This window comes from Hyla sarda, chromosome 8 (genome assembly GCF_029499605.1).
Source record: "Hyla sarda isolate aHylSar1 chromosome 8, aHylSar1.hap1, whole genome shotgun sequence".
NCBI classification, from domain to species: Eukaryota; Metazoa; Chordata; class Amphibia; order Anura; family Hylidae; genus Hyla; species Hyla sarda.
The window spans coordinates 22,389,623-22,414,363 of NC_079196.1; the positions used below are offsets into that span (position 1 = coordinate 22,389,623).

General features: G+C 45.6%; 1 protein-coding gene across 1 annotated transcript in view; it reads right to left on the bottom strand.

Annotated features, from left to right (window-relative positions):
- LOC130285270 (lactase/phlorizin hydrolase-like) overlaps positions 1-24,741 on the bottom strand; it is a 133,690-nt gene that overhangs the window by 38,122 nt on the left and 70,827 nt on the right. Inside the window, exon 17 of the mRNA XM_056536622.1 lies at positions 4,470-4,672. Coding sequence (XP_056392597.1) covers positions 4,470-4,672 — 203 coding nt within the window. The remainder of the gene's footprint in view (positions 1-4,469; positions 4,673-24,741) is intronic.

Genomic DNA, 24,741 nt, shown 5'->3' on the forward strand with positions numbered 1-24,741 from the left:
CGGGCTAAGCTTTTTGTTTTTTGGTGGGAGGAGCAGTTTTTCTAACACCAATCCATTTTCCACATGCCTCGCATGGTATGGGAGGTATGTAGACGATGTGTTCATCATTTGGTCGTCTGACCATCTGACCGTTGATGCATTCATGACATATATCAATAATAATCGGTTCAATCTTAAAGGGGTTACCCACGCATGGTGTAAAAGTGAAACCCCCTTTTTGGATGTCATATTACGTGGCAACCCTAATACAAATAAAATTGAGGTTGATCCTTACAGAAAAAAGATATCAGGCAACACCATCCGAAGGGCGAATTCATGCCATTCCAAACAAACGGTAAGAGCCATACCAGTAGGTGAACTTATACGAATTAAGCGGAACAGTTCTTCCGCCGAGGTGTACCGCAGGGAAGCTGATGCAGCATGCACACGCCTGGCGGCTCGAGGTTACCCTGGATGGCTCTTGAAAAAAGCTCGGTCGAGGGTGGATCCTATGGATCGAAAATCCCTTTTTACAAGTAAGCAACCAACTGAATCACAAGATTGTCCTACATTTGTCACCACGTACAGTCCAGAATTTAATGACATCAAATCATTGTAATTAAACACTTACTTATTGTTACGCCGAGCGCTCCGGGTCCCCGCTCCTCCCCGGAGCGCTCGCAACATCCTCGCAATCGCAGCGCCCCGGTCAGACCTGCTGACCGGGTGCGTTGCGATACCTCTTCCAGCCGGGATGCGATTCGCGATGCGGGTGGTGCCCGCTCGCGATGCGCACCCCGGCTCCCGTACCTGACTCGCTCTCCGTCGGTCCTGTCCCGGCGCGCGCGGCCCCGCTCCTTAGGGCGCGCGCGCGCCGGGTCTCTGCGATTTAAAGGGCTACTGCGCCGCTGATTGGCACAGTTGGCTTAATTAGTGTATTCACCTGTGCACTTCCCTATATAACCTCACTTCCCCTTCCCTTCCTTGCCGGATCTTGTTGCCATCGTGCCAGTGAAAGCGTTTCCCAGTGTGTTCCTAGCCTGTGTTCCAGACCTCCTGCCGTTGCCCCTGACTACGATCCTTGCTGCCTGCCCCGACCTTCTGCTACGTCCGACCTTGCTCTTGTCTTCTCCCTTGTACCGCGCCTATCTTCAGCAGTCAGAGAGGTTGAGCCGTTGCTAGTGGATACGACCTGGTTGCTACCGCCGCTGCAAGACCATCCCGCTTTGCGGCGGGCTCTGGTGAAAACCAGTAGCAGCTTAGAACCGGTCCACTAGCACGGTCCACGCCAATCCCTCTCTGGCACAGAGGATCCACCTCCTGCCAGCCAAATCGTGACACTTATCAACAGATCCCACGGTAGGGGAGATTATAAAGTCAGGTGTGAGATTTGCAGCGAGGCGGGCACCTACTCTATCCAATCTCCTTGTTCCCAGTATGGTGGACACGGCTAGTGTTACCACCCAGTGGATTAGCACCAAGGGCTTCCACAAGTGCGGTAAATCGCGGTGTGTGGTATGTCCCTTTGCCGAAAAATGCCAGAAAATAGAAGGTACGGTGGATGGCAAATGCCATGTCATTCCCAACTTTATAAACTGTGATAGCACTTTTGTTGTATATAAAATCATGTGCACACAATGTCACTTAACATATGTGGGTTCCACCAAAAGGTCCCTTAAAAAACGCATGCAAGAGCACATTAGACATGCTGCTGGCCCTTTAAGCTCGAACATTTCTAACATATCTAAACATTTTCTAATATGTCATAATTCAGACACCACTTCCCTCAGGTTCTCAGGCATTGAGAAGGTGAAGTCAAATAAAAGGGGAGGTGACCATATTCCATCCCTCTACAATAGGGAAATCATGTGGATTTATCTTTTGAATTGCATTCAACCCCATGGTCTAAATAGCAAAACAGATTTAATATTACATTACTGATATGTCTCCGAATAATTTATCTGTGTTTGGTCCCATGTTTTGGTTTTAATCACGCGCACATGTGATGTGGACCTGTCCCTCCCCTTCCTGTGGGAATGGGGAAAATGCCCTGGAGTATATAAGGGTGCCTCATTTGAGGATCTACAGGCTATGAGTAAGGATCGATAGATCAGAAACGCGTCAGCCATGCTTGGGACCCCCCTCTGTTTGTGCAATATTTCATATTTTTGATATGTTCACGGTTTGTCTGCCACCGTGAAGGCTTTTAAGGAAGAACCCTGAATAAAGACGGACGTTTTACTTCTACTTGCTGGCTTTTTTAGTATTTTATTTTAGTTTTATCCACTGTGCCAGGGATGAAAATTATTCCAAAAGAAACTAACTCAACTGTCTATCCTCCCCCGTTGCTCCAATATTGGTGTCCCGTTCTCTGTTCGCCGCCTTCTGCTTTTCCTGCAGGTCAGTGAATCACGGTGCCCTCAGTGTCATCATTGTTTCAGCACCAGTTTTACAAATCAGTGTGCCTCCAGTGTTACACCAGTGTTTACAAATAAGTGTGCCTCCAGCTGTTGCAAAACTATAACTTCCAGCATGCCTTGACAGCTAGAGACTGTCCGGGAATGCTGGGAGTTGTAGTTTTGGACCACCTGGAGAGACACTGTTTTGAAAACACTGCCTTAGTATTTTCCAACCTGGGGACTTCCAGCTGTTGCAAAACTACAACTCCCAGCATTCCCCTGACAGTCTTTAGCTGTCCAGGCATGCTGGGAGTTATAGTTCTGCAACAGCTGGAGACACTCAGGTTTGGTAGGTAGGTCCTTAGTCCATTGTTTTCCAACCTGGGTGCCTTCAGCTGTTGAAAAACTCTAACTCCCAGCTTAAGACTGTCCGGGCATGCTGGGAGTTGTAGTTTTGCAACAGCTGGAGGCCCCCAGGTTGGGAAACACTAACTACGGCAGTGTTTTCGAAACATTGTCTCTCCATCTGTTGCAAAACTACAACTCCCAGCATGCTCGGACAGTCTTAAGCTGGAAGTTAGAGTTTTGCAGCAGAAGGTGGCATTTTGGTGGGTAGTTTGGCCCTTAGTCCAGTGTTTCCCAACCTGAGTGCCTCCAGCTGTTGCAAAACGACAACTCCCAGCATGCCCAAACAGCCAAAGCCTGTTTGGAAAATACTGGACTAAGGGCCTACCTACCAAATGTAACGTGGCCACCCACCTACCAACCAAACATATACCTGCCTACCTACCAACCAAACATATTGCCTACCTAGCAAATGCTTTTCCTGCCTACCTAACAAACGTATACCGTATATACTCGAGTATAAGCCGAGTTTTTCAGCACGAGTCCTTAGACTGATATGCGCTGTCTGTACTGCATAGACTGTAACAACTGTCTAACCTCAGTAAAGCTACTGTTGTTTGCAACTTGGCGTCAGTGTCTTCATTGCCCCCCATGCCTAGCCCAGGATCAGCGGTATACCTTTGGGTGGTTAAGGCTAAACCACACCCTGGCGTCACGAATTCAAGGAGTTAATACCTTCTGCCCCTAGGGTTATAACATCTACCCTGCATCACACAGCCCTCTACCACAACTTTTGGCGTCCTACGAACAGGATACGGGTGTGCGCCATATGCCACAAGTCCTCCCCCCTAGTCTGAACGGTGTCCAACAATGTCTGCAAAAAAACGCATGCTGCTGCGGCCTAAGTCAGCGCCAGACAGTGTACGGGACTGTTGTTACTGGAATGTGTTTTAGTCGAGGCGCTTGTGAAATAGAGGGGGAGGTGAAGGAAAATTTACTGCTTGTTATTTGGAAAACTGCTAAAGTCGTGAAAAACTATGTGCAAGATTAGAACAGAAGCCATGTTACGTTATCCAGCATTGCCTGTACCTGTAAGGGTTAAAGATGTGCCGGAGAAGCGCGTGAAAATGTCCCGCGCTGGTCAACTGGGAGCATATGGTGAGTGAGCTTTTAACATCTGTTCCCCCCTGGTGCGGTTCTGTTTGGCGTCCCGCCCCTGGGCGTGGAAATCATGTTGCCAAACAGAACCGCACCAGGGGGGAACAGATGTTAAAAGCTCACTCACCATGTGCTCCCAGTATGAGACTGGGAGGCTCCCAGGAGGAATAGGGCCCTAATGCAGCTTCCTGCCAATTATATAGGCCTGGGCTAAGAGTGCAGTTGGTACAGCCGGTACTGGGTCACTACATACGCAAATTGCTTAAAGCAAATCACAGAAAAATCTGATGCAAAATCAGATTTTTTATTTTTTTTGCAATATTCAGTTAATTCCGAATCAGTTCCGTCATCTGGATTTGGCGCTATACCTGACAATAATAATATATAGTACATGCAGGAATCAGTACTGTACTACAACAATCCCGATGTATAGTCTTATATCCAGTGTCTCCTCTCAGGTCTGATCATCTTCTTATTCTTCACAAATAACAGGAGATTATTTTTTTTTCTTATAGTTTATTATCCTCCAGATCATTTGTGTAACAATTTTACATAGTTTTATGGTCACAGCTAAAATAACTCTTCTACCTTTAGTTTTTTACGCAATTTACTGATCAGAACTACAAGCAAAACGATGGTCAAGACGGCGGCAAGTAGGATGGCAAATTCCACATATAAAGCGACCATGGCGTCCGAGGTGGAGATTTCCATCCCAAGAAAGTCCACTGCTGGAGGGTCCGGGTCTTCTGGGGGTCCTGTGGTGAGGCCGGCTGTGGGCCTGGAAGTTGTACCTGCCAAGGAAAGGAAGTCTGGGTAAATGCCTCCTATTATTTACATGTGACACCAGAAACAAGTATTCGGGGTACTCCGGCCCTAAGACAACCACAATAGCTACCCTTATATTTTAATAGTTTACAATTACGCAAGCGGCTGTACTAAATATGATTATTTTTATTTTTTATTACATTATTTTATTAAAAAAATGGGAAATGGGGGTGATTCAAATTAGGGGAGGGGCTTATTCACATTTATTAACGTGCAATCTTTTAATTGCATACACTGTTCAATGGTATGCCATAGCATAGCATTGATCAGTGTTATTGGTGCTCTGCTGCTCCAGCCTGCATGGCTGGCTTGAAGCAATAGAACACCGATTGGAAAGCGAGTAGGCAGGTAAGGACCCTCCTACTGTCCTCTCAGCTGATCGGGGATCACGGCGTCTAAAGTGTTAATGCCAGGCATTGGCCCAATCGGTGATGTCCGGCATTAACACTGGGTCCTGGCTGCTGATAGCAGTAGGACCCACCGGGTTTAAAGCATTCTCTGCTCACAAGAAGGCTTTAAACGCTGTTAAAGGGGTACCCCGCTGCACAGCTTGTGACGTCATTGCTCCGCTGCGGGAGCTTGTGACGTCATTGCCCCTGCCCCCTCATGACATCACGCCCCGACCCCTCAATGAAAGTCTATGGGAGGGGGCGTGACGGCTGTCACGCCCCCCTCCCGTAGACTTGCATTGAGGGGGCGGGTGTGATGTAATGAGGGGGTGGGGCTATGACATCTCAAGCTGCCGGCGCCAGTGTTAGGAACAGTCTGTTCCAAACGCTGAGCAGCGGAGTACCCCTTTATCCGGACCAGGGCATACAGCTATTCCCTGCGTCCTTAACAGGTTAATTGAATGTAACAACAGATACTACTAATATTCACAGCTGATCGAGCGCACGCTATCTATTCTAATACTCTGCGTGTATGTAAAAATCTATACTGGTAATTACATGTATGTATATACAAAAGCAATAAATCTATACCTATATAATCAATCTTGTGAGTTCTCCTGTTATTGTCTGAACAAGAATTATAAAGAGAGTTTTGTGAGTATGTTACAGATGGGGGGCGGCACTGGTGGTAATGTATTGACAGGCCTGGATTAGGCAGGGTTCACACCTCTGTCAGAGACTCCACTCCATTTTACAGGAAGAATTACACAGCACGTAGGGTTATTCATCTCACCAAACTGAAGGACACTGCACCAATCCCAATGACCTCACGCATAAATATTGGGTCCTTTGGGTGCCACTGATGTCCATCATATGATGCATCTGGCAGAGCGTTGCACCTTCCATTAATGACGGAAGCCAAAATGGTAGTGTGAACAGAGCCCACGGCTAGGATCATACTGAGGAGTCCCCGGCCAAAGATTCCGATGGCAGCCGGCACTCACTGAATCAGTCGGTGCTAGGAGCACGTGGACATTGCCGATCCCCATAGACCGCAATGTTTTCCGCCAAATGATTGAGCAAGATCATTTATGTGGTGACAGAATACATTTTGTGTGGTCTATGGGTATAACCAATGTCCACGTGGTCCTAGCACCAACTGATTCAGTCAGTGGCGTAAGCTCCGCCACTGAAATTCCGTATTGCGCACTCTGCAGCAGAATCCTATTAACCGCAACATTTATAAACAAAATCTCTAAGCGGAATCATTCTCAGAAATTCTGTAGTCTGAACCCAGCCTTAGAGGTTCGAATTAGAAATTGCAGTAGAATAAATGGAGGGGGGGGGAGGTAATAAAAATTTATATTAGGGAAGGGGCTTATTCACAATTATTAACTTAAAAAAAAAAATCTTTTTCATATTTTTTTTCATATAGCAGGAGCATAACTAGGGTGTACAGGTACGCTTGATGACCTAAAGGGGTTAATGCCTGAAGGGCATATGTGTTGCTTCATGTACCTTGGGTTGCCCCCATTGTGGGGCAACTATTAACAGAGGGGGCCTACCCAAACTATACAGGGGCAACAATTAAAAGAGAGGCCTACCTAAACTATATGGAGGCCCCATATAGTGTGGGTAGGCCCCTCTGTTAAAATTTCCTGCCATATAATTGTTGTAGGCCCCTCTGTGCTGCTAATAGTTGCCCCCCTATAGTTATAGGTATTAGCCCCCAGGCATATTGCCCCAAGCAGCAATTCCAAGCTGCCAGCCGCTACTATTCCATATACTTCTTCCCAGCCCCCCCCCCCAACCCCCCAAGTCATTTTTTCCCTTTAGCCAACTGTCCACAGACAGTGTGACTGGCGGGCAGCAACGCTGGGACATTTAAATTATTATTATTTTTTTTTTTTAAATGGCCCCCTGGCGTCCGGGTCCCTTACTGGGACCAGTTTTACCCCCCTGATGGAGTATCCTTCTCCTTTTCTCTGCAGAAGAAGCAGAAGGGAAGAGCAAAGTGTGGCCTGTATGTACCCCCTGAATGGCAATGAGCACCACATGAGACAATGTACTAAAATGGCTCCGGGAAACCATAGGGGCCACATAATACCCATCACCAGCCCGGGAGATCAAAGAAAATTTATGAATGTATCTGAAGACAATAGACAGACAGTTTCCAAGAGCCAGGAGGAGACTTAGGCTACTTTCACACTGCCGATTGGCACAGCTCGTTGACGGCCGTTAGGCTCTCTTTTTTGGGGTCCATAGGGCGCCATTATTTTGTAGCGGGAATAGCGAGAGATAAAGATGGCACAAGCTGTATTTTTTCTCCCACTATTCTACTTGGCTCCCCCAACGGCCATCACACTGCCGTGTCCTAACGGCTTGTTAAAGGAGCCGAGCATCTCCCTGCCAGTGCCAGCGCTATACAAGTGACCCCTGCAGAGAGGTAGCACCTCTATAGAGGGAGCACACTCACTTTGTCTACCAGTTTTGCAAAAATAAAAAAAAGGGCATTAAAGAAGCAAGGGCGAAAAAGGGCAGGGGCTGAAGCCCCCTTTGATCCCTATGTGCAGGGGCGGACATATTGCCTGTGCAGCCGTTTCAGCTGCACAGGGGCCCAGCGTGAGAGGGGGCCGCTGCCCTCTTCAGGTCCGGCCCCAGAGGTGAGCATTAGGCCACATACCACCGCATACTCCCCGACCACAGCAAGTTTGACTGCACCCGGATGGACGCTGCGTTCAACCACCCCTGCAGCCAGTGGGGTCTCTGGGGGGGGGGGGGGGGGATGGGCGGGGTTAGGGGGCCAGAGGGGGCCACGGCCCCCCCCCCCCTTGTGCCCCCCCTAGCAGCAGTAGGTCACTAGCAGCTCTCATGGCCACCAGTAAGGGGCCCGAGCCCCCGCTGCACCCCCCGCCCCCCGGAGCCATCTACTCCGCCATCCTTTTTTTATATAAACCTTCAGCCTGCAGCCCTGTCACCACGCAGGGGCCGCGCTATGCAGACTGGGAAGAGCAGACAGGAAGCTCCTCCCCCTCTCTCACTCCCCTGTATACTGGACCTTGTGGAGCAGGCCCGCTGTGTGTATACAGGCCCGGACACCACCAGTATGGAAGACTTACCTGCCCAGTGCCCACTGCTCATGCTGCCCTTTTAAAGTAAGTAACTTGCTTGGGGGAGAGGGGGAAAGTTGTAGTTCGGGAGACAGTGGGGGGTAGCTCAGTGTTTCCCAACCAGGGGGCCTCCAGCTGTTGCAAAACTACAACTCCCAGCATTCCTTTGGCTTTATGAGCATACTGGGAGTTGTAGTTTTGCAACAGCTGAAGGCCCCCAGGTTGAGAAACACTGATCTATCTATCTTTCAATCTATTATATATCTATCTCCTATCTATCAATCCATCCATCTATCTATATCCATCTATTTATGCATCTATCTATCTATCTATCTATCTTTCTCATATCTATCTATCTATCCTCACATCTGTCTCATATCTATCTATCTATCTATCTATCTATCTATCTCATAACTATCTATCAATCTCATATCTATCTATTTATCTATCTCATATCTATCTATTTCATATCTATCTTTTTCATATTTATCTATCTATCTATCCTCATATCTATCTATCCATCTATCTATCTCATATCTATCTATCTATCTCATTTCTATCTATCTCATATCTATCTATCTATCTATCTAACTCAGATAGATGAGAGATAGATAGATAAATAGATATGAGAGATAGATAGGTAGATGGATGATATATAGATAGATAGATACATAAATAAATATATATATATATATATAGATAGAAAGATAGATAGATAAATAGATGATATATAGATAGAGAGATGATATATAGAAAGATACATAAATAGATGGATAGATAGATGATAGACAGATCGATAGATAGATGATAGATACATAGATATGATATAGATGTTACGCCGAGCGCTCCAGGTCCCCGCTCCTCCCCGGAGCGCTCGCTACACTCTCCTCACTGCAGCGCTCCGGTCAGATCCACTGACCCGGGGCGCTGCGATACCGCCTCCAGCCGGGATGCGATTCGCGATGCGGGTAGCGTCCGCTCGCGATGCGCACCCCGGCTCCCGTACCTGACTCGCTCTCCGTCAGTCCTGTCCCGGCGCGCGCGGCCCCGCTCCCTAGGGCGCACGCGCGCCGGGTCTTTGCGATTTAAAGGGCCACTGCGCCGCTGATTGGCGCAGTGGTTCCAATTAGTGTTATCACCTGTGCACTTCCTTGCCGGATCTTGTTGCCATCATGCCAGTGAAAGCGTTTCCTTGTGTGTTCCTAGCCTGTGTTCCAGACCTCCTGCCGTTGCCCCTGACTACGATCCTTGCTGCCTGCCCCGACCTTCTGCTACGTCCGACCTTGCTTCTGTCTACTCCCTTGTACCGCGCCTATCTTCAGCAGTCAGAGAGGTTGAGCCGTTGCTAGTGGATACGACCTGGTCACTACCGCCGCAGCAAGACCATCCCGCTTTGCGGCGGGCTCTGGTGAAAACCAGTAGTGACTTAGAACCGATCCACTAGCACGGTCCACGCCAATCCCTCTCTGGCACAGAGGATCCACTACCTGCCAGCCGGCATCGTGACAGTAGATCCGGCCATGGATCCCGCTGAAGTTCCTCTGCCAGTTGTCGCTGACCTCACCACGGTGGTCGCCCAACAGTCACAACAGATAGCGCAACAAGGCCAACAGCTGTCTCAACTGACCGTTATGCTACTGCAGTTACTACCACAGCTTCAGCAATCATCTCCTCCGCCAGCTCCTGCACCTCCTCTGCAGCGAGTGGCCGCTTCTGGTCTACGACTATCCTTGCCGGATAAATTTGATGGGGACTCTAAGTTTTGCCGTGGCTTTCTTTCCCAATGTTCCCTGCACTTGGAGATGATGTCGGACCAGTTTCCCACTGAAAGGTCTAAGGTGGCTTTCGTAGTCAGCCTTCTGTCTGGAAAAGCCCTGTCTTGGGCCACACCGCTCTGGGACCGCAATGACCCCGTCACTGCCTCTGTACACTCCTTCTTCTCGGAAATTCGAAGTGTCTTTGAGGAACCTGCCCGAGCCTCTTCTGCTGAGACTGCCCTGTTGAACCTGGTCCAGGGTAATTCTTCCGTTGGCGAGTATGCCGTACAATTCCGTACTCTTGCTTCAGAATTATCCTGGAATAATGAGGCCCTCTGCGCGACCTTTAAAAAAGGCCTATCCAGCAACATTAAAGATGTTCTGGCCGCACGAGAAATCCCTGCTAATCTACATGAACTCATTCACCTAGCCACTCGTATTGACATGCGTTTTTCCGAAAGGCGTCAGGAGCTCCGCCAGGATATGGACTCTGTTCGCACGAGGCGTTTCTTCTCCCCGGCTCCTCTCTCCTCTGGTCCCCTGCAATCTGTTCCTGTGCCTCCCGCCGTGGAGGCTATGCAGGTCGACCGGTCTCGCCTGACACCTCAAGAGAGGACACGACGCCGCATGGAGAATCTCTGCCTGTACTGTGCTAGTACCGAACACTTCCTGAAGGATTGTCCTATCCGTCCTCCCCGCCTGGAAAGACGTACGCTGACTCCGCACAAAGGTGAGACAGTCCTTGATGTCTACTCTGCTTCTCCACGTCTTACTGTGCCTGTGCGGATGTCTGCCTCTACCTTCTCCTTCTCTACTGTGGCCTTCTTGGACTCCGGATCTGCAGGAAATTTTATTTTGGCCTCTCTCGTCAACAGGTTCAACATCCCGGTGACCAGTCTCGCCAGACCCCTCTACATCAATTGTGTAAACAATGAAAGATTGGACTGTACCATACGTTTCCGCACGGAGCCCCTTCTAATGTGCATCGGACCTCATCACGAGAGGATTGAACTTTTGGTCCTCCCCAATTGCACTTCTGAAATTCTCCTTGGACTTCCCTGGCTTCAACTTCATTCCCCAACCCTGGATTGGTCCACTGGGGAGATCAAGAGTTGGGGGCCCTCTTGTTCCAAGGACTGCCTAAAACCGGTTCCCAGTAACCCTTGCCGTGACTCTGTGGTTCCTCCTGTAACCGGTCTCCCTAAGGCCTATATGGACTTTGCGGATGTTTTTTGCAAAAAACAAGCTGAGACTCTACCTCCTCACAGGCCTTATGATTGTCCTATCGACCTCCTCCCGGGCACTACTCCACCCCGGGGCAGAATTTATCCTCTGTCCGCCCCAGAGACTCTTGCCATGTCTGAATACGTCCAGGAAAATTTAAAAAAGGGCTTTATCCGTAAATCCTCCTCTCCTGCCGGAGCCGGATTTTTCTTTGTGTCCAAAAAAGATGGCTCTCTACGTCCTTGCATTGACTACCGTGGTCTTAATAAAATCACGGTTAAGAACCGCTACCCCCTACCCCTCATCTCTGAACTCTTTGATCGCCTCCAAGGTGCCCACATCTTTACCAAACTGGACTTAAGAGGTGCTTATAATCTCATCCGCATCAGAGAGGGGGATGAATGGAAAACGGCATTTAACACCAGAGATGGTCACTTTGAGTATCTGGTCATGCCCTTTGGCCTGTGCAACGCCCCTGCCGTCTTCCAAGACTTTGTTAATGAAATTTTTCGTGATCTCTTATACTCCTGTGTTGTTGTATATCTGGACGATATCCTGATTTTTTCTGCCAATCTAGAAGAACACCGCCAGCATGTCCGTATGGTTCTTCAGAGACTTCGTGACAATCAACTCTATGCCAAAATAGAGAAATGTCTGTTTGAATGCCAATCTCTTCCTTTCCTAGGATACTTGGTCTCTGGCCAGGGACTACAAATGGATCCAGATAAACTCTCTGCCGTCTTAGATTGGCCACGCCCCTCCGGACTCCGTGCTATCCAACGTTTTTTGGGGTTCGCCAATTATTACAGGCAATTTATTCCACATTTTTCTACCGTTGTGGCTCCTATCGTGGCTTTAACCAAAAAAAATGCCGATCCCAAGTCTTGGCCTCCTCAAGCGGAAGACGCCTTTAAACGGCTCAAGTCTGCCTTTTCTTCGGCTCCCGTGCTCTCCAGACCTGACCCATCTAAACCCTTCCTATTGGAGGTTGATGCCTCCTCTGTGGGAGCTGGAGCTGTCCTTCTACAAAAAAATTCTTCCGGGCATGCTGTTACTTGTGGTTTTTTTTCTAGGACCTTCTCTCCGGCGGAGAGGAACTACTCCATCGGGGATCGAGAGCTTCTAGCCATTAAATTAGCACTTGAGGAATGGAGGCATCTGCTGGAGGGATCAAGATTTCCAGTTATTATTTACACCGATCACAAGAACCTCTCCTACCTCCAGTCTGCCCAACGGCTGAATCCTCGCCAGGCCAGGTGGTCTCTGTTCTTTGCCCGATTTAATTTTGAAATTCACTTTCGGCCTGCCGATAAGAACATTAGGGCCGATGCTCTCTCTCGTTCCTCGGATGCTTCTGAAGTTGAACTCTCTCCGCAACACATCATTCCTCCTGACTGCCTGATTTCCACTTCTCCAGCCTCCATCAGGCAAACTCCTCCAGGAAAGACCTTTGTTTCTCCACGCCAACGCCTCGGAATCCTCAAATGGGGTCACTCCTCCCATCTCGCAGGTCATGCGGGCATAAAGAAATCTGTGCAACTCATCTCTCGCTTCTATTGGTGGCCGACTCTGGAGACGGATGTTGTGGACTTTGTGCGAGCCTGCACTATCTGTGCCCGGGATAAGACTCCTCGCCAGAAGCCCGCTGGTTTTCTTCATCCTCTGCCTGTCCCCGAACAGCCTTGGTCTCTGATTGGTATGGATTTTATTACTGACTTACCCCCTTCCCGTGGCAACACTGTTATTTGGGTGGTCGTTGATCGATTCTCCAAAATGGCACATTTCATCCCTCTTCCTGGTCTTCCTTCAGCGCCTCAGTTGGCTAAACAATTTTTTGTACACATTTTTCGTCTTCACGGGTTGCCCACGCAGATCGTCTCGGATAGAGGCGTCCAATTCGTGTCTAAATTCTGGAGGGCTCTCTGTAAACAACTCAAGATTAAATTAAATTTTTCTTCTGCATATCATCCTCAATCCAATGGACAAGTAGAAAGAATTAACCAGGTCTTGGGTGATTATTTACGACATTTTGTTTCCTCCCGCCAGGATGACTGGGCAGATCTTCTACCATGGGCCGAATTCTCGTATAACTTCAGAGTCTCTGAATCTTCCTCCAAATCCCCATTTTTCGTGGTGTACGGCCGTCACCCTCTTCCCCCCCTCCCTACCCCCTTGCCCTCTGGTCTGCCCGCTGTGGATGAAATTTCTCGTGATCTTTCCATCATATGGAGAGAGACCCAAAATTCTCTCTTACAGGCTTCATCACGCATGAAGAAGTTCGCGGATAAGAAAAGAAGAGCTCCTCCCATTTTTTCCCCTGGAGACAAGGTATGGCTCTCCGCTAAATATGTCCGCTTCCGTGTCCCTAGCTATAAGTTGGGACCACGCTATCTTGGTCCTTTCAAAGTTTTGTGCCAGATTAATCCTGTCTCTTACAAACTTCTTCTTCCTCCCTCTCTTCGTATTCCTAATGCCTTTCACGTTTCTCTTCTTAAACCACTTATCATTAACCGTTTCTCTCCCAAATCTGTTCCTCCCACTCCTGTTTCCGGCTCCTCGGACATCTTCTCCGTCAAAGAGATTCTGGCATCCAAAAAGGTCAGAGGGAAAACCTTTTTTTTAGTGGACTGGGAGAGTTGTGGTCCAGAAGAGAGATCCTGGGAACCTGAGGACAATATCCTAGACAAAAGTCTGCTCCTCAGGTTCTCAGGCTCTAAGAAGAGGGGGAGACCCAAGGGGGGGGGTACTGTTACGCCGAGCGCTCCGGGTCCCCGCTCCTCCCCGGAGCGCTCGCTACACTCTCCTCACTTCAGCGCTCCGGTCAGATCCACTGACCCGGGGCGCTGCGATACCGCCTCCAGCCGGGATGCGATTCGCGATGCGGGTAGAGCCCGCTCGCGATGCGCACCCCGGCTCCCGTACCTGACTCGCTCTCCGTCAGTCCTGTCCCGGCGCGCGCGGCCCCGCTCCCTAGGGCGCGCGCGCGCCGGGTCTTTGCGATTTAAAGGGCCACTGCGCCGCTGATTGGCGCAGTGGTTCCAATTAGAGTTATCACCTGTGCACTTCCTTGCCGGATCTTGTTGCCATCGTGCCAGTGAAAGCGTTTCCTTGTGTGTTCCTAGCCTGTGTTCCAGACCTCCTGCCGTTGCCCCTGACTACGATCCTTGCTGCCTGCCCCGACCTTCTGCTACGTCCGACCTTGCTTCTGTCTACTCCCTTGTACCGCGCCTATCTTCAGCAGCCAGAGAGGTTGAGCCGTTGCTAGTGGATACGACCTGGTCACTACCGCCGCAGCAAGACCATCCCGCTTTGCGGCGGGCTCTGGTGAAAACCAGTAGTGACTTAGAACCGATCCACTAGCACGGTCCACGCCAATCCCTCTCTGGCACAGAGGATCCACTACCTGCCAGCCGGCATCGTGACAATAGATAGATAGATATGATAGATGGATATGATATAGATAGATAGATACATAGATATGATATAGATAGATAGATGATAGATAGATATGATATAGACAGATAGATAGGAGATAGATGGATATGATATAGATAGATGGATATGATATAGATAGATGGATATGATATAGATAAATTTATATGATATAGATAGATCAGTTTCCCAACCAGGGGGCCTCCAGCTGTTGCAAAACTACAACTCCCAGCATTCCTTTGGCTTTATGAGCATACTGGGAGTTGTAGTTTTGCAACAGCTGGAGGCCCCCCTAGTTGGGAAACACTGATCTATATCAATCATCTATCTATTATCTATCTATCTATCAAAAAAAAAAAGCTTGGTGAGATGTTCACTTGTACTAGAAAAAAAGCAAGAGACCAGCAGCACAGAGAAAAATTAGTGCAAAAAAGGTGGAGATTTATTACATTATCCCAGTGTACAAAAGAAGCGACGTTTCAGTGACCTCTCGTCACCGTTCTCAAGGAGCTTGTACACTGGGATAATGTAATAAATCTCCACCTTTTTTGCACTAATTTTTCTCTGTGCTGCTGGTCTCTTGCTTTTTTCTAGTACAAGTGAATCTCTCACCAAGATCCACACCCAGCGTGCACCATTGCATTGGTTTTCTTCATTTTGTTGTGCTGCTCTTCTGGGGTTTTTTATTTATTTATCTATCTATCCATCTATCTCCTATCCATCTATCTATCTATCTATCTATCTTTCCATCTATCTCCTATCTATCTATCTATCTATCCATCTATCTCCTATCCATCTATCAATCTATCTATCTATCCATCTATCTCCTATCTATCTATCTATCTATCCATCTATCTCCTATCCATCTATCTATCTATCTATCAGTGGCGTTGCGACCCGGGTGCGGGGGGTGCGGCACAAGATGCTCCGCAGCATCCACCCCCCTCCCCAGCTACACAGACACCCCCCATCTGTGCCCGACCGGCCTCCCATCCGTCAGCACCCCCCCCCCCCGCGATTTGTGTGCGGTGCGCCCGTCCGTCAGCAACCCCCCCTCTTTCACCTGCACTGTGCGCCCGTCCGTCATCACACACCCCCTAGCCGTCACAAGCACTGTGCCCGGCCTCCGCTCCCACGTCTGCGCCGGCCTGACGTCACACTGCATGGCCGCGCAGGAGGACGTCAGTTACGTCACTCGCAGGGCGCCAGGTGAGAAGGAGCGCTGCGCTGGATGGGTGAGTGTCTGTCTCTCTGTCTGTGTGTGTATGTGACTGTGTGTGTGACTGTGTGTGTATGTGACTGTGTGTGTGTGTGTGACTGTGTGACTCTGTGTGTGTGTCTGTCTGTGAGTGTGTGTCTATCTGACTGTGTGTGTGTTTGTGTGTGTGTCTATCTGTGTTGTATGTGGTTTTTTGTGTGTGTGGTGGGGGGGGTAGGTTGAACCAGCGATCTAATGTGGGGAGACTTTGACCCATTGTGGGGAACCTGCGGCCTAATGTGGGGAAACTACTACCAAGTGTGCGGAGTCTATGCTACCTAATGTGGGGTGTCTATGCCACCTAATGTGGGGAATCTGTGCTACCAAATGTGGGGAGTCTGTGCTACCAAATGTGGGGAGTCTATGCTACCTTATGTGGGGAGTCTATGCTACCTTATGTGGGTAATCTGTGCTACCAATTGTGGGGAATCTATGCTACCTAATGTGGGGAAACTGCTACATAATGTGGGGAATCTGTGCTACCTAATGTGGGGAAATTGCTACCTAATGTGGGGAATCTGTGCTACCTAATGTGGGGTAACTGGTACCTACCTAATGTGGGGGAACTGGTACCACATGTGGGGAATCTATGCTGCCTAATGTGGGGAAAAGATGCTACCTTATGTGGGGAAACTGCTACCTACCTAATGTGGGGGAACTGCTGCCTACCTAATGCTCCCCCCCTGGCAGTAGCACCCTCATCATCCACCAGCAACACCCACCCCCCAGCAGCAGCACCTCCATCAGCAGATCCTGGTGGTGGATGATGGCGGTGCTCCTGCCAGGAGGATGATCCTGCCGATGGATGATGGGGGTGGTACTGCCAGGGGGGATGGCCAGTAGCACCCTCATCATCCTCCAGCAACACCCCCCCAGTAGTAGCACCCCCATCATCCACTAGCAACACCACCAATACCCCCCTCCTGTGGTAATAGCATCAGCTAACGGATGTTGAGGGGTGTTACTGCGGTTGTGGTATTATATTCAGAGGGTGCACTGTATGGCAATGTTATTCAGAGGGCGCAGTTTGTGGTAGTATTATATTCAGAGGGCTCAGTGTGTGGTAGTATTATATTCAGAGGGCGCAGTTTGTGGTAGTATTATATTCAGAGGGCTCAGTTTGTGGTTGTATTATATTCAGAGGGCGCAGTTTGTGGTAGTATTATATTCAGAGGGCGCAGTTTGTGGTAGTATTATTAGAGATGAGCGAACTTACAGTAAATTCGATTTGTCACGAACTTCTCTGCTCGGCAGTTGATGACTTATCCTGCGTAAATTAGTTCAGCTTTCCGGTGCTCTGTTGGGCTGGAAAAGGTGGATACAGTCCTAGGAAAGAGTCTCCTAGGACTGTATCCACCTTTTCCAGCCCACGGGAGCACCTGAAAGCTGAACTAATTTATACAGGAAAAGTCATCAACTGCCGAGCCGAGAAGTTCGTGACGAATCGAATTTACTGTAGTTCGCTCATCTCTAAGTATTATATTCAGAGGGTGCAGTGGGTGGTAGTATTATATTCAGGGGTACAGTATGTGGCAGATTTATATTCAGGGGTACAGTATGTGGCAGATTTATATTCAGAGGGTACAGTATGTGGCAGATTTATATTCAGGGGGCGCAGTTTGTGGTAGTATTATATTCAGAGGGCGCAGTGGGTGGTAGTATTATATTCAGAGGGTACAATATGTGGTAGTATTATATTCAGTGGGTACAGTGTGTGGCGGTATTATATTCAGGGGTACAGTATGTGGCAGATTTATATTCAGGGGTGCAGTATGTGGCAGATTTATATTCAGAGGGTACAGTATGTGGCAGATTTATGTTCAGAGGGCACAGTGTGTGGTAGTATTATTATATTCAGAGGGCGCAGTGGGTGGTAGGATTATATTCAGAGGGCTCAGTGGGTGGTAGTATTATATTCAGAGGGTACAGTATGTGGTAGTATTATATTCAGTGGGTACAGTGTGTGGCGGTATTATATTCAGGGTTAAAGTATGTGGCAGATTTATATTCAGAGTGTACAGTATATGTTGGTATTCAGAATGTACAGTGTGTGGTAGTATTATATTCAGTGGGTATGGTGTATGGAAGGTTTATAATCAAAGAGTATAGTGTATAGTAGTATTATATTTAGAGGATACAGTGTCTGGCAGGTTTATAATAATAATTGTTTTCATATAGAGGATGAGAATGCACTGACATAGTGAGGAGACGTCTGGGCGTCACATTCTGCAGAGAGAAGTTTTAGCTGGAACAAGTCCTGGCGGTATGTACCATCTGAATTAGATAAGGTAAGACTATAGAGAAGACGTCACCTGTAGTCACTGATATCATTGTGTATTCTCCTCACTATAGAGAAGACGTCACCTGTAGTCAGTGATATCATTGTACATTCTCCTCTCTATGTCCTATCAGAGCTGTAGTCGCTTGTCAGTTCTACAGTTAGGTCAGTGAAACTACAACTCCCAGCATAACCTCACCACTGCTCAAAGGGGTACTCTACTGGAAACCATTTTTTTTAATCAACTGGTGCTACAAAGTTAAACAGATTTGTAAATTACTTCTATTTAAAAATCTTAATCCTTCTAGTACTTATTAGCTGCTGTATAAGCGATTCACAGGAAGTTATTTTCTTTTTTAATTTCTTTTCTGTCTGACCACAGTGCTCTGTGCTGACACCTTTGTCCATGTCAGGAACTGTCCATAGTAGAAGCAAATCCCCATAGCAAACCTGTCCTGCTCTGGACAGTTCCTGACATGGACAGAGGTGTCAGCAAATAGCACTGTGGTCAGACTGGAAAGAACTACACAACATCCTGTGGAGCATACAGCAGCTTATAAGTACTGTAAGTATTAAGATTATAAATAGAAGTAATTTAAAAATCTGTTTAACTTTCTGGCACCAGTTGATATAAAAGAAAATGTTTTCCAGTGGAGTACCCCTTTAAATAATTCTGGGAGCTGTATATTTAAATGGTGAAAACTTCTTTAACACTTTCCTATTCTGTGGCAACTGGTATATCTGATTATTATACTGGAATTTCTCACAATGCGCTACAACAGTGGTGTCTGTCACAACAGGCTAAAAACTTACTGAGGGGGGGTGGGGAGGTATGGGGGTGACACCATTTTCTACCGCACCGGGTGACACCAACCCTAGCAACGCCACTGCTATCTATCTATCCATCTATCTCCTATCTATCTATCTATCTCATATCTTTCTATCTCATATCTATCTCATATCTATCTCATATCTATCTATCTATCTATCTATCTATCTATCTATCTCATATCTATCTATCTCATATCTATCTATCTCCTATCTATCTATCTCATATCTATCTATCTCATATCTATCTATCTCCTATCTATCTATCTATCTATCTCCTATCTATCTATCTATCTATCTATCTATCTCATATCTATCTATCTCATATCTATCTATCTCATATCTATCTCATATCTATCTCATATCTATCTCATATCTATCTCATATCTATCTCATATCTATCTCATATCTATCTATCTCCTATCTATCTATCTCATATCTATCTATCTCATATCTATCTATCTCCTATCTATCTATCTATCCATCTATCTCCTATCTATCTATCTATCTCCTATCTATCTATCTCCTATCTATCTATCTCATATCTATCTATCTCATATCTATCTATCTCATATCTATCTATCTATCTCATATCTATCTATCTATCTATCTCATATCTATCTATCTATCTATCTCATATCTATCTCATATCTATCTATCTATCTATCTATCTATCTCATATCTATCTATCTCATATCTATCTATCTCATATCTATCTATCAATCCATCTATCTATATCCATCTATTTATGTATCTATCTATGGGGGAGATTTATCAAAACCTGTGCAAAGGAAAAGTTGCAGATCGCTTCTTTCATTTTGCAGAGGCCTTGATAAAAATGAAAGCAGTGATCTGATTGGTTGCTATGGGCAACTGGGCAACTTTTCCTCTGGACGGGTTTTGATAAATATCCCCCTATCTTTCTATTTATCTATCTATCTCATATTTATCTCAGATAGATGAGAGATAGATGAAAGATAGATAGATATGAGAGATAGATAGATAGATGATATATAGATAGATAGATAGATATGAGATAGATAGAAAGATAGATTAATAGATGATAGATAGATAGATAGATGATAGATATGATATAGATAGATAGATGATAGATAGATATGATATAGATAGATAGGAGATAGATGGATAGATAGATGATTGATAGATAGATAGATCAGTGTTTCCCAACCAGGGGGCCTCCAGCTGTGGCCCCCTCGTTGGGATACACTGATCTAGAGGCCCCCTGGTTGGGATACACTGATCTATCTATCTATCTCATATCTATCTATCTATCTATCTATCTATCTATCTCATATCTATCTATCTATCTCATATCTATTATCTATCTATCTATATATCATCTATCTACAAAACTAAAGATCCAGCGGCACTCCCAGATAAGGTGCAAAAACAAAGTGTTTTATTCCCCCATGTATGTGTGACGTTTCGATAGCATCCCGCCATCTTTATCATACGTACAGTTATACATTCTGTAGTCTCTGTGACATCACTGTGCTTCACAATAAACTGTGACATCACTGTGCTTCATAATAAACTGTGACATCACTGTGCTTCATCATAAACTGTGACATCACTGTGCTTCATCATAAACTGTGACATCACTGTGCTTCATCATAAACTGTGACATCACTGTGCTTCATAATAAACTGTGACATCACTGTGCTTCATAATAAACTGTGACATCACTCTGCTTCATAATAAATTGTGACATCACTGTGCTTCATAATAAACTGTGACATCACTGTGCTTCATAATAAACTGTGACATCACTGTGCTTCATAATAAACTGTGACATCACTCTGCTTCATAATAAATTGTGACATCACTGTGCTTCATAATAAACTGTGACATCACTGTGCTTCATAATAAACTGACATCACTGTGCTTCATAATAAACTGTGACATTACTGTGCTTCACAATAAACTGACATCACTGTGCTTCATAATAAACTGTGACATCACTGTGCTTCATAATAAACTGTGACATCACTGTGCTTCATAATAAACTGACATCACTGTGCTTCATAATAAACTGACATCACTGTGCTTCATAATAATCTGTGACATCACTGTGCTTCATAATAAACTGACATCACTGTGCTTCATAATAAACTGTGACATCACTGTGCTTCATAATAAACTGACATCACTGTGCTTCATAATAAACTGTGACATCACTGTGCTTCATAATAAACTGTTACATCACTGTGCTTCATAATAAACTGTGACATCACTGTGCTTCATAATAAACTGTGACATCACTGTGCTTCATAATAAACTGACATCACTGTGCTTCATAATAAACTGTGACATCACTGTGCTTCATAATAAACTGTGACATCACTGTGCTTCATAATAAACTGTGACATCACTGTGCTTCATACTAAACTGTGACATCACTGTGCTTCATAATAAACTGTGACATCACTGTGCTTCATAATAAACTGTGACATCACTGTGCTTCATCATAAACTGTGACATCACTGTGCTTCATAATAAACTGACATCACTGTGCTTCATAATAAACTGTGACATCACTGTGCTTCATAATAAACTGTGACATCACTGTGCTTCATAATAAACTGTGACATCACTGTGCTTCATAATAAACTGTGACATCACTGTGCTTCATAATAAACTGTGACATCACTGTGCTTCATACTAAACTGTGACATCACTGTGCTTCATAATAAACTGTGACATCACCGTGCTTCATAATAAACTGTGACATCACCGTGCTTCATAATAAACTGTGACATCACTGTGCTTCATAATAAACTGTGACATCACTGTGCTTCATAATAAACTGACATCACTGTGCGTCATAATAAACTGTGACATCACTGTGCTTCATAATAAACTGTGACATCACTGTGCTTCATCCTGTAATTTGATGTCACTGTGTATAACAACCCTGTAGTGACATCACAGTTTATTATTCTTGAATGCTGACTTCACTGTGTATATTTTCCCGGTACAATGACATCACTGTATAGTTACCCTCTACTGTGACAACACTGCGTTTATTAACCCTGTAGTGGCAAAACTGTTTATTGTCCCTGTACAGAGACATTACTGTTTATATTAACTCTGAACTGTGATGTCACTGTGTATATTTACCCTGTATTGTCACTCGCAGTGCAAGGTAAATATGTACAGTGACATTAGGGTATACAGGCTTAATATATACAGTGATGTCACAGTGCAGTGTAAGTATCAACAGTGATGTTGCAGTATAGAGATAACGCACAGTGATGTTATAGTTCAGAGATAATATACACATTGATGTCACAATACAGGGATAATACACACAGTGATGTCACAGTACAGGGATAATACACACAGTGATGTCACAGTACAGGGATAATACACACAGTGATGTCACAGTACAGGAATAATACACACAGTGATGTCACAGTACAGGGATAATATACACAGTGATGTCACAGTACAGGGATAATATACACAGTGATGTCACAGTACAGGGATAATACACAGTGATGTCACAGTACAGGGATAATACACACAGTGATGTCACAGTACAGGGATAATACACACAGTGATGTCACAGTACAGGAATAATACACAGTGATGTCACAGTACAGGAATAATACACACAGTGATGTCACAGTACAGGGATAATACACAGTGATGTCACAGTACAGGGACAATACACACAGTGATGTCACAGTACAGAGATAATACACACAGTGATGTCACAGTACAGAGATAATACACACAGTGATGTCACAGTACAGGGATAATATACACAGTGATGTCACAGTACAGGGATAATATACACAGTGATGTCACAGTACAGGGATAATACACAGTGATGTCACAGTACAGGGATAATACACACAGTGATGTCACAGTACAGGGATAATACACACAGTGATGTCACAGTACAGGAATAATACACAGTGATGTCACAGTACAGGAATAATACACACAGTGATGTCACAGTACAGGGATAATACACAGTGATGTCACAGTACAGGGACAATACACACAGTGATGTCACAGTACAGAGATAATACACACAGTGATGTCACAGTACAGAGATAATACACACAGTGATGTCACAGTACAGAGATAATACACACAGTGATTTCACAGTACAGGGAGGGATAATATACACAGTAATATCATAGTACAGGGATAATACACAGTGACGTCACAGTACAGAAATAATACACAGTGATGTCACAGTACAGGGATAATACACACAGTGATGTCACAGTACAGAGATAATACACACAGTGATGTCACAGTACAGAGATAATACACACAGTGATGTCACAGTACAGGGATAATACACAGTGATGTCACAGTACAGAGATAATACACACGTACAGAGATAATACACACAGCGATGTCACAGTACAGGGATAATACACAGTGATGTCACAGTACAGAGATAATACACACGTACAGAGATAATACACACAGCGATGTCACAGTACAGGGATAATACACAGTGATGTCACAGTACAGAGATAATACACACAGTGATGTCACAGTACAGGGAGGGATAATATACACAGTGATGTCATAGTACAGGGATAATACACAGTGACGTCACAGTACAGGGATAATACACAGTGACGTCACAGTACAGGGATAATACACAGTGATGTCACAGTACAGGGATAATACACAGTGATGTCACAGTACAGAGATAATACACACAGTGATGTCACAGTACAGGAATAATACACAGTGATGTCACAGTACAGGAATAATACACAGTGATGTCACAGTACAGGGATAATACACAGTGACGTCACAGTACAGGGATAATACACAGTGATGTCACAGTACAGGGATAATACACAGTGATGTCACAGTACAGAGATAATACACACAGTGATGTCACAGTACAGGAATAATACACAGTGATGTCACAGTACAGGAATAATACACAGTGATGTCACAGTACAGGAATAATACACAGTGATGTCACAGTACAGGAATAATACACAGTGATGTCACAATACAGGGATAATATACAGAGTGATGTCACAGTACAGGGATAATATACAGAGTGATGTCACCGTACAGGGATAATACACAGTGATGTCACAGTACATGGATAATACACACAGTGATGTCACAGTACAGGGATAATATACAGAGTGATGTCACAGTACAGGGATAATCAGTACAGGGATAATTTACAGAGTGATGTCACAGTGCAGGGATAATACACAGTGATGTCACATTACAGGTATAATACACACAGTGATGTCACAGTACAGGGACAATACACAGTGATGTCACAGTACAGAGATAATACACAGTGATGTCACAGTACAGGGATAATACACAGTGATGTCACAGTACAGGGATAATACATACAGTGATGTCACAGTACAGGGATAATACACAGAGTGATGGCACAGTACAGAGATAATACACAGTGACGTCACAGTACAGGGATAATACACAGTGATGTCACAGTACAGAGATAATACACAGTGATGTCACAGTACAGAGTTAATACACAGTGATGTCACATTACAGGGATAATACACAGAGTGATGGCACAGTACAGAGATAATACACAGTGATGTCACAGTACAGGGATAATACACACAGTGATGTCACAGTACAGGGATAATACACAGTGATGTCACAGTACAGGGATAATACACACAGTGATGTCACAGTACAGGGATAATACACAGAGTGATGGCACAGTACAGAGATAATACACAGTGATGTCACAGTACAGG